This window comes from Scomber scombrus, chromosome 4 (genome assembly GCF_963691925.1).
Source record: "Scomber scombrus chromosome 4, fScoSco1.1, whole genome shotgun sequence".
NCBI lineage: Eukaryota > Metazoa > Chordata > Actinopteri > Scombriformes > Scombridae > Scomber > Scomber scombrus.
The window spans coordinates 31,552,021-31,568,264 of record NC_084973.1 but is presented as its reverse complement, the minus strand read 5'-3'; the positions used below and the strand labels follow the sequence as shown (position 1 = coordinate 31,568,264).

The window sequence follows — 16,244 nt, the reverse complement described above, 5'->3', positions numbered from 1 at the left end:
ATGCTGATGCTAAGCAAGTATACTGCTGCTTCTCAAAGCTCTTCTTCTGTTCTTACACTTCATAATATTCTGAGTGCATAAGTGCGTTCACACTGAGAAGTATGGAAACATGCAGTGTACTATAAGTGCACTCAAGTTGAGTGTGGTACTATAGACACTTCTCACTCTCAACGGTCGCCATCTTGGCTCCGTAGCAGAAGGTGAGGCACCACTTTTCAAACAGGAAATGAAGCTTGAGGACGTTGTAACTACAGTGAACATCGCTGCGTTATACATTTCTGCAATAAGCACCACTATACTGTTGTCAGATATAAGCCATCAGTAGGTTTATTGGATTAATTTAGATGATAACACAAATCGCTAATCCATCATTTCCAGTAAGTGCACAACAGCGATTTAATTTGACTAAATTTGATTTAATACAAAAATAACATGTCGAAATGTGCACACTGCTCAACACAAATTAGAGCTGAGACATATGACATTTTACTAGAGTTGCAATGAAAGAAAATCAATCATCATATAATTATACAACAACAGTAAATTGAATATCTTCTAGATGTTGGACTGTTAATCGGATAAAACATTTGAAGACTTTGGCATTTAGAGTAAAGGAGGAGAAAAAAGTGGTGAAACTCTGCTACTAAAGTTGTTTTTAGTCCTCTCTCTGCATCAGAGCTAATGTAAAATGTTCTGGATCATTTCTCCACCATCACAAAGAGTCTATTTTTACATTTGTTTGTGTCCTCAAGCGAAAACTTGACATGAACACGAACAGATTTTTGTGTGAACTGAAGCTGACAGACCGGCCGTGGGCCAAAGAACAACTGATTAGATTTTGGCCGATGACCTCAAACTACATTTCCTTCCATCAGATGATTTTTTTTTCTTCCAACATAGCTGTAGCTTCTGATTTATTCCAGATCATCTGGGTGTGCTTACAGTGTCACAGAAATCGATGTGAAGTCAAAATGACAGAACTGATTAAGTGGAGGAGGTTTTCTGTTCTTTCAAGTTGCCTTCAAGTTATCTGTATCAGCCACCCAGTTGGTAATAATTCCTAATTTTTCACCTTTCCTATCCTTTAGCACACAAGAGGACAAACTAAACCTTTATTTTACCCTCTTGTGTTTGTAGTGCCTGAAACTGGGCGACAGCTACAGTTGGAAACCGCTTCTACGGATCAAAAAGGTCGGGACAGATTCAGTCCAGCACAAATGCTGTTGTAAGTAATTTGCTTAGGAGTGCCCTGATAGCCAAGTGGATACTCTACTACTGCCAAATATCCACAATGTCCCTGGTTCGAGTCTAGAAAGAGACCTTTGTTTCATGTCATACCCCTTTCTCTGTCCCCATGGTTCCTGTTGGCCTCTTTACCAGTAACTTTGCCAGTACAATAAAGGCGAAAGTGTCCAAAAAAAATCTAAAATAAGGAATAAATAATTAGCTTATAGTAAATCTAGTCTGCCTAAAGCCTTCATTTTGGGTCTTTTCATACATTACAACAATTTTTTGACTATGGTAATTTTTTTTGTAACTTTACTCCCTTGATACATGTACTTAGCAGCGCCATTATTGCCTCGTGGTATGCTGTTTGCTCGTCACTGTAAACCATGACAGGAAAAAAAAAAGTCAACTAAAAACATTGTATCCTCAAAGCTGATGACAAACTCCCGAAATCGAGCCAATGAGACACAGCAACGAAACATCAAGCAGTGTTTTAAACAATCAATAAAATTCAGTAAATGGCGAAGCGGTCTGTTTCATTACTTTAAATCCATGTAATAAATATAGTGTTGATTAGATGGTAAAATGTGGTTTTAATAATCATGTTCTTACAGTGACTTTTTTGACCCAGGCAGTCATGACGACTATAAGCTGTTTCCACTGTATTGGTGATATCACCAGCAGCTTTGTCAGCCATTATCAATCACTAACATGCATGTGCGGAGTATCATTAAAGCGCTTATCTTTCACTTAGGGTGTTCACTTTTGGTGCTGCTGGCAGTGACCATGTACGTCCCAGTTTCTTTTATTTTCACCTTTTCTTTGCCTGAACTATTATACTTATTGCTGTTGGGGTTTAGATGACCTCGTTCACACGTAACAGGTTTTCTGTGCAGTTTCTAAAATTCGACTGAGAGACAGAAAATAAGTTATAATCAATTAGTTAGTGAGTTTAATACCAAACATGGTGGTTGCAGCTTCTTAAATATTCCAGTTGACATCATTGTAAATTAAATGATTGTTGGGGTTTTTTGGTTGTTTCTCAGAATAAAGAAGATATTGACAAAAAAATCTCAACTCAAGCTCCATTTAATTGCTTGTTTTGGAGGATGGTTTGAATGATGGAAAGTTTAAACCAGTTTAACCAGAACTTTATACAGAGGATATAAATTGGGACTTTGATTATTAATCGCAGTCTTTTATATTGTTGTTTGGATGTTTTTCACAGTTTATTATGCTATAAAGTTTATATTCCGTTTTTATCTATTTTATGGGGATTTATTTTCAGCTTGTTGGGCATCAGTGCTGGTTTATTAGAAGAGGAGAATGTTTGATTGATGGATGAATTTAGTCTTTAAAACCAACTGAAAAAGGGTTAGGATCGCCTAATACGTTTGAAAGTTGTAAGTAGACCTTGAGTTGAAAATGTTTTCTCAACTGTAAGATCAATAATAAACTGTCCAGCTCAGGGTAGCACATCATTTTAGGCTTTAGTCATAATTAACATGTCAATCTTAGTTAAAATTAGAACAGAGTAAAATAATAAAATTTGCAATAAAATAGACCAAACAATATACAAGTAGCATTAAGAAAAAAGGTATATACAGTTAAATATCAACATACAAAGGTTGTTTTGTTTTTTTACAGTAAGTGCAAAATAAATGTAGTATGCAAGGTATGGTGCAAAAAACACAAGATAAATGATTAATCAAAGAAATAATGAGTAGATTCATCAATATTCATTAGTTGTAACTCTACTTTATTATTGATCTTTGGTGTCATGTCCTTCTGTAATTTAACAAAGCAAAATCAAATCAGATTACACAAGAGATTTTATCTTAAATGTTCATTTTTGAACTCTGGATTTAGAAGTTTGACAAAATAATCTTACTGGAGGTCTTAACCACAGCTCATGTTCCTCATCAAAGTTAGGCATTACCACGATTATTATTACACTCCATTTGCTGATGATTAACTTGAGATGTTGAAACCTAGTCAAAAAAGCTTCTAAGTGGGCCGTGAATTCAGATTATTTTGTCAAAATGTTCCAGATGGAAAGTATTTGTGTCAAAAAGAATCAGAGCGACTTGTCTCATCTTCACAACAGACTAAACTAAGAGTCGAGTTAACATAAGGGTACGTAATTAAAGCAATGAGCCAACTGAAATATTTACTGAAACCAGAGAGGAGGTAATATTTAACCATGTCAAACAATGGAGGGAAAACAGTTTTATAATGAAAATAAATCCTCAAAGAAACAGTATTGTGTTCATCGTGTCCTGCAGAAGGGAAATTAAATCACTTCATGAAACAGGAAAGCTAAAAACTCGCAGCTGTGCCGAGACGGTGCAGTAAAGACCTCCAATCCCTCCGCTACAGGAACCAGATAATCCCGCCGTATCAAATCAAATCCCTCCAGAACCTTCTCTGTCCCGCCTGTCCTCGACTATCTGACTCAATAAAGGCTGCATTCAGGACTCTGGCAGGACCTTGTTTTCATCATTTTCTAACAGGCAAACACAGGTGGAGTTCTTGAACTTTGTGATGTAGCTGCTTTATCTCCTGTTTGTGTGATCAAAGGTTTAATCTGTAGGACAACCAACTCTCTCAACTGTTGTTCCGTACAGCTTTTGGTTTCGGGGGAGTCTAATTATGAATACAATATAATAGACTTTCAGAGTAAAGTATGCTTTCAACAAAGTGCTTGTCTGATTGTCTTTGACTGTGTCCATTATTTCTGTAAACAGACAAATCCAACAGTCATGTCCCTTCATGCAGTAATTGGCCAGGTGTGAAATATTTTAATTTATCATTCGTCACACAATTACCTCCAACTGAGTCCAACAGCGTCAAATTTTAAGCTAAAGCACAAAAAAGCAAATGCCACACTACACTAATGAAACGTTTGGCTAATTTCACCTGTTGATAGCACTATCGCACATGAATCCTGAATGGTTACATCCAGGTAACCTAATTATTGAATAGGAGACTACTGCTGGTGTTTGAATGATTAATGTAACTGTGAATGTTTGCAGAGGAGAAAGCTTTGCTAGATGCATGTTATCCGATGCATGTAATGGTAAAGTTTACAGCAGTAAGAAGGTTGAAAGACTCAGCATCAGCAGCAGCTTATGTTGTCTAATCACAGGTCTTAGTGTCACTACATGATCTACATCTCTGTAGCCGCAGTAGCCTCGACTTGTAGTTTGTTCCAGGGCTGCAACTATTCATTATTTCCATTATTTATTAATCTGTCGGTTGTTTTCTTGATTGTTTGGTTTGTCCATGCCCATGCTAATGTCTCCAAATGTCTTCTTCTGTCCCAAACAACCCAAGTTATTATAGTATATTCACATATGAAGCTGGAATCAAGAGAATCTGGAAAAAAAAATCTTCTGGTGATTTTGAGAATTTGTGCATTTTAAAAATAATAAGTTGATTATCAAAATAGCTGGCAATTAATTTAATAATTGGCAACTATTTGATTAATCATTGCAGCTCTAGCAGGTTTTATAGCTGCATTGTCTTGCCAAAAACCCCCCACCAAAATCTCTCCTAATCTGGATTAAAACAGCTGCTTGACTTTCTCTCCAGTCTTCTTGTTCTCTTTGCAAACCCTCAGACGTTCAGATGCTGTGACCCTGCTGGGATCAGATGTGAGCTTCATGCAGACTTACATGCCTCAGAATCTGATTTTGTTCCAAGTTTTAATTAAGTCCAGATGAGAAGTTTAAAAAGGACAACTCCATGCAGCTCGTTGCTGTTCAGGCTGATTAGAGACCCTTAGATTCACGTCACATGGAGGCCAATAAACTCTAAAACTGTACCTTTGATTAAGAGCACTCTGTAAATAAACTTTAGTTAATATGTGTTTTGTTGCTTGTGTACTGTGTAAGAAGCAGTCCAGTCAGACAGACAGAGAGTGCAGAATCAGACGATTTAAAGGAACTCTGTGAATTAAGTATTTTTTCCAGGCGTTAGACCTTCACATTCCAGCCACTGTCTGTTTCTGTCGTTCTGTCTGCTGCTGAGATCCTGAACACAGCAGCAAGACTCCCGTCTCCCTCCAAAAAACCGAACCACGGAAACAAAAGCTCCTCTGTGCAGACTCGGGTCGGACGGTCCGTCTCCTGTTTCTCAGCGCTGCTCAGCCAAACTTCCGCCTGAGCCTCAATCAATGATTATCTCAAATGAGACAAAAAGCATCACAGCTTCAACTTCACTCACTCTGCAAAGATTTGATTCCTCCTCAGATATCTATACAAAAAACTTGGATAAAAATAGATCATACTGTTTAGATGCAACCTGCTCCTGTTTGTTTTTGATTGCATATGAGATTATATACTCCATGTGGGTTAACTTGAGCTGCACTGTGTTATTCTGTCATTATTCATCTGGGACTGTTTGTAAACTCGGCTGAGTCACTGTCAGCACTCAACCGGACAACAATAAGAGAGAGAGAGAGAGAGAGAGAGAGAGAGAGAGAGAGAGAGAGAGAGAGAGAGAGAGAGAGAGAGAGAGAGAGAGAGAGAGAGAGAGAGAGAGAGAGAGAGAGAGAGAGAGAGAGAGAGACAGAGAGAGACAGAGACAGAGAGAGACAGAGACAGAGACAGAGACAGAAAGCTGCACCGCCGATTCATTTTGTATTTATGGAAACGCCTCAACTCAGATTCAGTTTCAGTCACTGTACTGTATGTCTCTGATTTCACTGTCTCTTCCTAACTGTACTGTATATGGATCACGCCCTGAAATAGAAACAGAATCAGATATACAGATCTCTACTCAGATCTGAGTGTGAACGTGAACCAAGCCACACAGACAGAAGCAGCCTCTGTTGTATCAGACTCAGTCCTGAACTGGTCTGAACTGTTTAGAAGCTGCAGGCCTCCTTCTCTGATGTACACTAACTGAATAAGCTGCTTTTTGTCTCACAGTTTGAACCACTTACTGTATGAAGCCTCTTGAGACAATGAGAATCAGCCTACTCTTTGTTTAGAAGTGTTTTATGTGGATTTGGCTCCTAATCCTGCTGGTTTGCTACTGGACTAGTGTTTCAAAAGCTCTCAGAGCTCCTAATTGTGGCTATTTTTAGCACTCTTGTATACTGTTTGACTGTAGCTCTTTAGGTCTGTGTTGGAGCTGCTTTCTTGGCTCCCATGAAAATATGGAAAACATGGTTACATATTCAAACAAAACCAATGGAAAAAACATGATGTTCAATCAGCTGAGCATCTCGTATCCACCGTTCACTCTTTCAAGACTAAATTTGGCATTTTAAAATACAGAGCATCGATCAGGACCCTTTATTGAGATATTCAAAGCATATCTACCTCAACATGTATAAATCAAAACTGAGGCAACCATGGAAAGCAAACACAAACTGCACTGAGAGTGTAAACAAGCTGCAAGTGGGCGCTCATGAGTATCCAACCACAACACTTTTTAGTACTAAATGTCCTCAGCACCAAAAGCTGTCGAGAACAAAAAGCTGGCATTTAATACTTGTTCAGGTCTAACATAAATCAAATGGTAGGCAATTTAAGCAAAAATGCTAAACATGTTATGGTCTCAGGTTCTATCTGATGATCATTTTTGGGTTTTGGACCATTGGTTGGACAAATAAGCCATCTGAAGCCACCAAGATGAGCTTAAAATATATCACCTTCAGGTTCAAAAATAAGTAGGCGGTGTGATGTTTAACTCTGCTGAAGTTGGGTTTTAGCAGCATCTAGCTGATCATAGACTCATTCAGTCCTCCTGACATGCAAAACTATAAAAGGCACAAATATGAAAGGAGACTCAGGCTAGAAAAATAATGCTGTGTTGCTCCAGTTTATGGTAAGACAGCAGCAACCTGATCTAATGGCAAACCCTCATTTCAAAGCCATGTGACCCTCTCTGTTACATTATATATATATATATATATATATATATATATATATATATATATATATATATATATATATATATATATATATATATATATATATATATATATATGGAGAGAGAGAGAGAGAGAGTAGAGTCTACTCTGACGCTGGTGCCGGTTACATGGAGCCCCAGGGATCAACAAATGACTGAATCCACCCCAACCCCCACCTCTCATTACCAACCACCTCACCCCCACTGACCCTCCATACTGTATAACAGAACCACCGGCATCAAATAACCTCAGCCTCTGTAGCAGGAGGGGAAGAAAGGCGGCGATTGTGGAGGAAACCCCTCTGCTTCTGCAGGACGGGGATTAAGTATTAGGTAATTGTGTTAGAGGAGAGGATTAGATTAGAGTGTAGAGACGAAGCAGAGCAGGTTAGCTGGAGACGGGAGCTCAGGATGACACAAAAGGGAAACGTACCAGGTCTTAAAAAGAAAAACAGGCTTGTGACACCTGGTTCTGATTGTGTTAAAAGATGTCGACAAAACAGACCAGGAATAGAGAAAGAGAGAACATGTTATCCCATCAAAGCGAAGGCCAGATTGTCTTCCATGTGGTATAAATTATGATGCTGAGCGCCCCATCCCAGACTTACGTAAGACCGATAAATATGATTACTCATCCTCCCTCCTTATCTGATAGAGTGCTGGGGGATGTAAGGAGCTGGACAATGTTCCACCATAAAAACCGTTAAAAAAGACATTTTCACAGACAGCCGTGAAAATATATATGTGAGTCATGAGCTGAAGAGGAAGGCGAAGCGGTGGGAAGTAAACAAGTAGAGTTATAGAAATTGAATAAGTTGGAGCTGGCCATGAGGATAAAGTAAAAAAAAAATAAAATAAAATCTAAAATCACTCCCTTGTTCACTCATTAACTGCTCCCTGTGTGACCGACACTCAATATTTCACTCGTTAGTGAGCAGTTAATTGAGATTTCGGATGCTCTCTAAATCGTCCTCATTTAGCGTCATTGCCGTCTGCTTTGAGAGTTGCACAACAACAAGTTTTGCAACATTTAAAAGCATCTGATTGCATTGTAGGATTGTTAGAAAAGAGTAGTGTTCATGTGATGTACAGTTCATGGTGGATGTAGTCAGACACTCAAATAAAATGGCGGTGGGTGAATACAGCAAACAGGTAGAGACTTCGGACACATTTCGGACCTGCGACTTTTAGTCCAGCTCATTGGACTCTGGCTGGGCCATATGATCCGGATATAAGTCATTAATATCGCAATAACGATACCTATCCCGATATAGTACCCCACACTCCCCCACGCATTGTCGGTCCATCCTTTGCGTGGATTTCATTACATTACTTTCCTCATGATGCTCTTGCTGTAGCATAACGATTGTAGTTATCGTCAGCTCGAGTACCTCACCTTTAAGATCAGATGTTTTAGGAGAGCAGCAGTGAATGTATGGACACTCAAGGCATTTTTTTTGCAAAATGAGGGCGTAGACCTGAACCAAGCATGCAAATACTCAGTAAGGTCTAGGCAATACATCGGTATTGTATCATTATCATGATATGAGGCTAGATATTGTCTTAGACTTTGAACATCATATGATTGTGAAATGGCACAAGTGTTTCCTTCTTTTAAAAGCGGCATTACAGTAAAGTGATGTATTTTTGTGAAACTTAACAGACTGCTTTTACACATTTACTCATTATATCCACATTAATGACGATTAATGATCAAAATTATCATTGTGTTTTATGAAAGCACCAATAGCATCCCTTCAATATATGTATCGATATCAAGAGTATTTGGTCAAATATATTGTGATATTTCGTTTAGTCCATATCGCCCAGCCCAAGACTCAATCAATAAACATGACGTCAGTTGTCACATAACGTGATGGATTTATGTAAGCTTAAGTGTATTTTCTGCACTTCACTGATGTATAATGTACAAGCAGTCTATACACATTTAGCTTCTTAACCTGCTTAAAGTACAACTCTGAATCCTAGAACACAAAAACAAAGACCAGCATGTGATATACCTAACATATCGCCGACTCCCAATATCAAAATGTTCAATATTTCATTACATTCGGTCAGATCTGACTCAGCAACAGCGACGCAGGAGGCTTTCAGTCGGTTTCACTTCACTAGTGAATTAAATAAATGTGCCTACAGAGGGTGGGGTGATAACCACAGGAGGAAAACCTGTGAAAAAGCAAGTCATCCTGTCATTGTGGCTCATGCCAACCTCTTGGGGAGTGTCTCAACAGTCACATTAAATGTCTTTGCCTTGATATTATTTTCTACTTTCTAAAATCTTCATGAAACATCTACCTCCCTCACACCCTCCGTAAGCTCTTGAATTGGCATCTACGTGTATGTAATAAAGCTTTGCAGGGTTTTAAAAGATTAGTAAGACGCCTTCACGTTTGATGACATCATCCAGGATACATAACAACAACGAAGACACCTATACTGTATATTTCAGATACGTCCAGCTGTTTAAATGTTTAAATATGTAATAAACTGTTTATTCTTGGGGCCTAAAAGTGGAAGAAATGATCCAGAACTAAAACAAAAACAGAGCAGTCAAATTATATCAAACACTCTCTCTTTTTATATACTACTACTTAGATAGATAGATAGATAGATAGATAGATAGATAGATAGATAGTATTTGCTGAGTATACGCTGTTCTTTTTTCATTTGTAGATTTGAGCCATATAACACATTACAGATAGATAGATAGATAGATAGATAGATAGATAGATAGATAGATAGATAGATAGATAGATAGATAGATAGATAGATAGATATAAAGTCATGTTCATGTTTGTAAATGTGACGCACCAACACAATAATTCCTCATTAGCTCAGAAGCCAATTAAGACTCCCCCAAAACCAACTCCCTACATCTCCTCCTCAGAGCACAACAACCAGCATCAATTAACGATCCTCTCCTCTCCTTCACACTTTCTCCACCTCCTCCATCCCTTCTCCTACCCCCCTCACCTCCAGCAGGGGCAGGTCCGGGTCCAGGTGTGTGAAGCTGTGCAGGACCACCGGGCTGCGGTCCTCGACCACCTCCAATCTCACCCCGTCCCATATGTTCCGCACCCTCCAAGACGAGTCAAACATCTCCACCAGCTGTCCCGGCTTGACGCTGTGCGCCTCGGATTGCATCCCCGGGAGATAGACCATGGATGCCCGCGGACCCGAGAGATCAGTCACTGAGACATTGTTCACTTGTTTTCTACCCGCGTCTCCAAAAGTAAGAGAGAGTCACTGCTTCTCTCTGCGGATCATCGCCGCTGTTTAGAGGAATCATGACTCACTCTAGGGGCTTTTCTAAACCCCACCCCCTCCACACACTGTGCTGCTTTCACGGCTGTCGGAAATATCAGTGTCACAGAAGAGGGTTCAAGTGTGATGTCAAGCAGCAGTCAGGATTTAAATATGAGCAGTGAATCATTCCTGTAATCGCTGTAATCATTCCTCCTGTTCATACTGACTTTTAAAAAGATCTCCTTCATAATGTGCTTTCAATGTAAAGTGATGGAAGACAAAATCCACAGTGTGTCCACCACCAGGGTTATTATAGTTCACTAAAACTAAGAGTAAAACTAAAACTAGCAGAGGAAAAAATGCCAAACTATGTAAAACTGAATTGCAGATAAAATCAGCTTATTTTTAGTTTTCTTTTCATTTTCTCCATTTTTACTGTTTTCTGTTCAGTTTGACTTGTTGAGATAACGGGTTAGTACCAGTAGGGAGACAAACACAAACACAGCTCATTTGAAACACAGTGTCAGCATTATTTTATCCTTTACAGCTTCTACTAATCAAGGCTTTCCTCCTCATACCTAAAACACTCAAACCAAAACTAAAACTAGTAAATTCTTCGAAATAAAAACAAACTAAAACTACTTAATCACTTGTTAAACTCGCTAAAACTAAACTGAAATTTAAAGAAAAATCTAACTGAAAAACTAAATAAAAATAAAAATAAATGGAAATTTCAAAACTATAATAACCCTTGGGGCCACACAGTCATTATAAAGTAGATGATCAGCTTATATTGAGCTTCATCAGTGTGAGTTAGTCATATCAAGTGATATCTGACACATTTACAGTCTTTTTAGCATCAGATTCCCTCTTAGTGTTTCCCTGTTGAGCTGTGATGGAAGTATTAGCACTAAAAACACTGTAACGTTCAAACAATCTACTTGATTTGACTCATTTGGACGGCTGAAGCTTCATATTAGCATTATGAAGGGATCTTCTAATGGTCAGTATGAACAGGAGGAATGATTACAGCAAATAAAACAGGTTTCAATGTTCATTTGGGCTCCTGACTGTTGTTTTAAGACACACTTGAGATTCTCTTGTATACATTCTGGACAGATAACTCATCCAGTGGAGGAAGACGTACACAGATAAAGGGCTGCAACTAATAATTCTCCATTAATCGATCAGTTCTTTGGTCTATAAAATCTCAAAAAATGATGAAAATGTCAATCTTTGTTTCCCAAAGCTCAAGATACAACCTCAAATGTCTCGCTTGACATCACTTTTGTCCCGACCAAAAATCCACAACCCGAAGATATTTCATTTACTATCCATAAAGGAGTAAAGTAACCAGAGAATATTCACATTTAAGAAGCTGGAACCAGAAAACCAAGCAGTTTTTTCTTGAGACAATGACCGAAACTATCAATATAATATAATAACAAAGTTAGAAATTCATTTTCTGTTGACTACTCCTTGCAGCTTTTTTTTGTGGTGGTGATTCAGTATGTCAGACCTCATTACTAACCATTTTAATTACAATATAAGGTTTCTGCATTAATGAGTTAATGAATTAAAATCATGTGATATTTATTGGTGTCATCCATAAAACAACTATTTCTGTCACAGAGGCATTATTAGTTTTCTTACAAAGGCCACACTGTGCTGCGCGTTCATATTTACAACGCGCTCTACAAGTTTACGAGGTGTCCCTGAAGGCAGCGTTAAACTTCTCCACTCTGACGTCATGCCTTTGGGGGAAGTGATGGTGTTGTGTTTTCTGCTCTCACTATGGCAGCAGGTCGGCATGTGAAAAGACAACACACACACACACACATGTCCAGTTTACTGATGCTGCAGGTTAAAATACATTCACTCATATACTGCTGTAATTATTCACTACTTAAACATACTTTTACTTTACTTCAGTATTTCTATTTTATATGCAATTTTACCATTTTATGCTACAACTAACTATACTGAAGTATTTTACTTTTTACACCATTTTCCTTAAATTTGAATAGATTCATTTAGTATTTAATTACATTATTTGTAGATTCAGATTTTACACAAAAAACCCAAAATATAATTAATAAAATATTCAGCAGTAAAGTAAAGCAACTCAAATGAGTCCTAGCCTAAATATTAGCAATGACTACTCACATGTAAAATAATGTATTTAAAAATAATAAAATAAAAATTATATAATAACTTCTGTAACACCTTTAGAGGGTTCAATCTGTATAATGAGCCCTTTTACTTTGATTTAATTCTATTATTATATCATTATTATTACATATTATATATTTTAATGGCAATACTTCTGTACTTTCACATTAAGTTAAAGTTTGAATGAATGTACCTTTAAGATTATGTAAACAGTATTTATAGTTAGTTATTACTGCTTTAACCGGACTAAATAATCTGAGTAGGGCTGCAACTAATTTATATTTTATATTATCAATTATTCTGATGATACTTGACTGATTAAGTAAATAATTGTTTGGTCTATAAAATGTCAATCACAAGCTCTGACGTCTTTAAATGTCGTCTTTTGTTTAACTTGCAGTATAAAATCCAAAGATATTTAGTTAAGAATGATGTTAAAATTGAGAAAAATACCATATTGTGGCTCAAAAAAACAATTTGAATTATAAATGGATGATAAAAATGTTTCCAGATTAATGAACATGTCTTTTACAGCTGCCAACAAAACACAAATGACGAGTCCAAGTCATCGACAAACCAGTAAAAATGGAGACATCTTCACTACAGAAAGAAAATATCTGTAAAATAAAAAAATCCTGTTCATTGTTTTAACTTGCTGCTGAACGGATGCCTGATGAAGGATTTCTGTCTGAGTGGCAGGACACCAATCAACTTATCTCTGTTGATTTAATAACGCACACTGCCTCCTACTGGCCAATATGAGGAACAACATCTGTAAACACAAAGGTACCATGAAGGCATCTGAATAAGACACTTATTGAGCTTTTTAAATGGACTCAAATGAATCCAGCTAGTTTTAAACAGGTATTAAATCTGACTGACTCTCTCTACTTTACAGATAATCAATGGCAGACCTCAGTTAATGATATTTATAGGCATATTTGGAAGAGAACTACATTATACAAACTGGCTTCTCACACACTGAGGCTGCAACAGTGAGTGAACAGGTGTGAAAGTCATTTAGCAAGTTTAACAAAAACATCTGCTGCACCAGCTGAGCGTGAATCCGACCACAAACACGTCTGACCATTTTCATCGATGAGCTGCTGCGCTTCATAACTCGCAAATCTGCAGCTGCCGGAGGAGAAAACACTGTGTGTCAATGTGTGTGTGTGTGTTTGTGTGTGTGTGAGAAAGAGAAAGAGACACAATATGGTATTTTGCAGGTTGATGTTGGTGCTGATATTCTTGCATTTAAGCTGATATTTTGTTTAAATTGGCAAAGCTGAAGCCGATGTAGAAGTACCTTAAAATGCCACAACTGGCCTCAACCTCTAGTCATTCTGGTCTCAATCTCTAAATTATAAGTATGCTGGTGGTCATTTTAGAAACTATTGACTATCAGACTATTGTTGCAATATTCTGCAAAGTTTAAAGTTACTTGATTATGGTACCTGCCCTGTTTTTCCATGTTGTTGATATTTTGGTATTATTGTGTGTGATGCAATATTGTTTATTTCCAGTGTATTTCCTCCTCAGGGTACCAGCTGTAAGCTATTTGTTCTCACTGTTTCCACCCTGGTGAAGATCCCGTGAGGTTGAAACTGCTCGGTATTTTTTTAGCAATAAAGGATCTTAACACAGCTTCACTCCTTGCTGTGCTACCTGGAGAGCCCCGGCTCCAATTGGAAAAGATGGCATCAACCAAAAACTCCTTCAAACTGGCTGCGATGCAAATTAACAGGTGACTCACATTTCACTACATCCACCTTTATTTACAGGCTACTGAATGGTAAAAACTTAAGAAACAGCTTTTCTACCTTCGTGGAACATTAAAGAAGCCTGATGAAACCGAAGGGTCATGAAAATATTCTATAATTAGCAGGTTTTTAAAAGGCAATGAGACACCTGATCCGAATCAGAATCTAAATTGTGTGAAGACAATGAAATGACATCATGAGTCACATCTGTTGGACGACTGATACAATAGTTAACTTAAGTTGTTGTTTAAGGTTGCTGTTTCTGTTTCTGTTTTCCGACCTCGTGAGAAGAAAAATTTGACCAAAAAACATCTGAATAAAACATCTGGATTAAAAGACTAGCGGAAAACATCAACCTCGACTGTGGTATCTGTTCTCTAGAGGAAAAAAAAGGAACCTACGAGCTGAATCCCAGAAATCTCTAAGAGCTCGGAGAGATGGCCAACTTTTAGTCTGCTGTGATTTAACTGAAACTCTTCTTCCATCTGCTGGAAATCAATACCAGAGGATGTTGTTGTGCTGCTGCTGCTGTGGCTCCGGCTGCTCCGACATGATTTTACTGTTCCCTGAGGAGGCTGATGCTAACAGCCTGCCTTACTTTCTTACTCTCTCTTACTCTATTAACACAGGCTTTTACTCTGATGCATACGCAAATAGATTCAGAGCAGTATAATTAAAGAAGCTGCCATTTGACCACACCCAGCTGGTCTCTCTATACGAGTAAAGTAATCCCGGAAAACTCCTGTCAGGATGCCATTTAAGAGACGCACTGCACCCCCAGTGGAGGTTGAGTGGGCAGCATTGGAGGCCAGTGGTTTGGCTGGGCAGCTGCCAGGCGCACAGTGTTCCCCAGAGCTCCACAAACAATAAATCTTTAACAAATAAAAGCCAATGAGAGCGTCAGACATGGACGAGTACGGCCTTACGTAACAGAAAGAAAAAAAAACAGGCAAATAAACTGATTTTAAAGCTTCGATGTGAATATAAAAGTCAGTGCAAGAAGATGTTGTTGCAGCAGTCGTATAAATCTGAAAAATGCAACTTTTGGTCACATAAAAATAAGCAATAAGAAGCAGAAGAAGTGTTAATCTATACATGTGCAGTTGCGCATCACTACCTGTACTCTTAAAAGGTTTGCTCAGAGTGACAAACACCAACTCTGCTGAGCCTCTTTTAGCTCCGATGTTTGGTTTTACGATACATTTACTGTCTGGTTAAGTCTGAATGTTTCCAGCAGCAGCTGTTTTCATCAACAAAGCTCTAAAAAAAACCCTACTATAGTCCTCCAGCTCTGCACCAAACAGCAGACAGACAGAGTTAGAGACTAGCTGGTGGAGAAAGTGGAACATTTAGCAGCTGAAGAGTCAGATGCGGAACTAAAAGACAAGTGGATACTGGATTTCTATTCATCAGGTGGACACAAAAACAGCTTCAAATGATAATGTTGCTCTGTGTTAGCTAGATGTTTAAATACACCATATTATAGGGCTGCAACTAGCAATTACTTTCATTACCGATTAAATGTCAATCAATTGACTAATCGCTGCCATAACAACTTTGTAAGGTGAGCTAAGGTAGAACTTTGTTTTATTGATCAGCTTGTTGCAGAGTCCTTTTGTCCCCAGGTGATCAATTAATGCAGCTTCAACACATTTATCAGGTAGAGATGTACCAAACTTTTGTTGATTACAGCTTAAAAAGGTCAGATTTTATTCCTTTAAGACATCATTTCGGGCTCTGCTCTCAGCCTTTATCAATATCTTTGACCCTTTTAGGAATAGATGATTGATTGCTTGATTGAAACAACACATTGAAACGCTGATCATGTGGTTTTGACCAAAGGTGGATTACACAGCAATATGAAACTAAACATTAAGTCAACATCCTACACTTTCC

At 38.0% G+C, this 16,244-nt stretch overlaps 1 protein-coding gene and 1 pseudogene across 5 annotated transcripts in view; one reads left to right on the top strand and one right to left on the bottom strand.

The window, feature by feature from the left end:
- Positions 1 to 16,244, top strand: part of LOC133978509 (uncharacterized) — a 455,381-nt pseudogene that overhangs the window by 376,409 nt on the left and 62,728 nt on the right.
- The window catches only part of LOC133978513 (ral guanine nucleotide dissociation stimulator-like), a 69,128-nt gene that overhangs the window by 38,804 nt on the left and 14,080 nt on the right, over positions 1 to 16,244 (bottom strand). For 2 of the 5 annotated variants that reach the window (XM_062416767.1, XM_062416768.1), the window contains exon 1: positions 10,144 to 10,380. The exons of the other annotated variants lie outside the window; for them this stretch is intronic. In XM_062416767.1, the coding sequence (XP_062272751.1) occupies positions 10,144 to 10,332 (189 nt within the window). In that variant the 5' untranslated portion in view covers positions 10,333 to 10,380. Of the gene's footprint in view, positions 1 to 10,143; positions 10,381 to 16,244 lie in introns of those variants that run through there. 5 annotated transcript variants of the gene reach the window in all.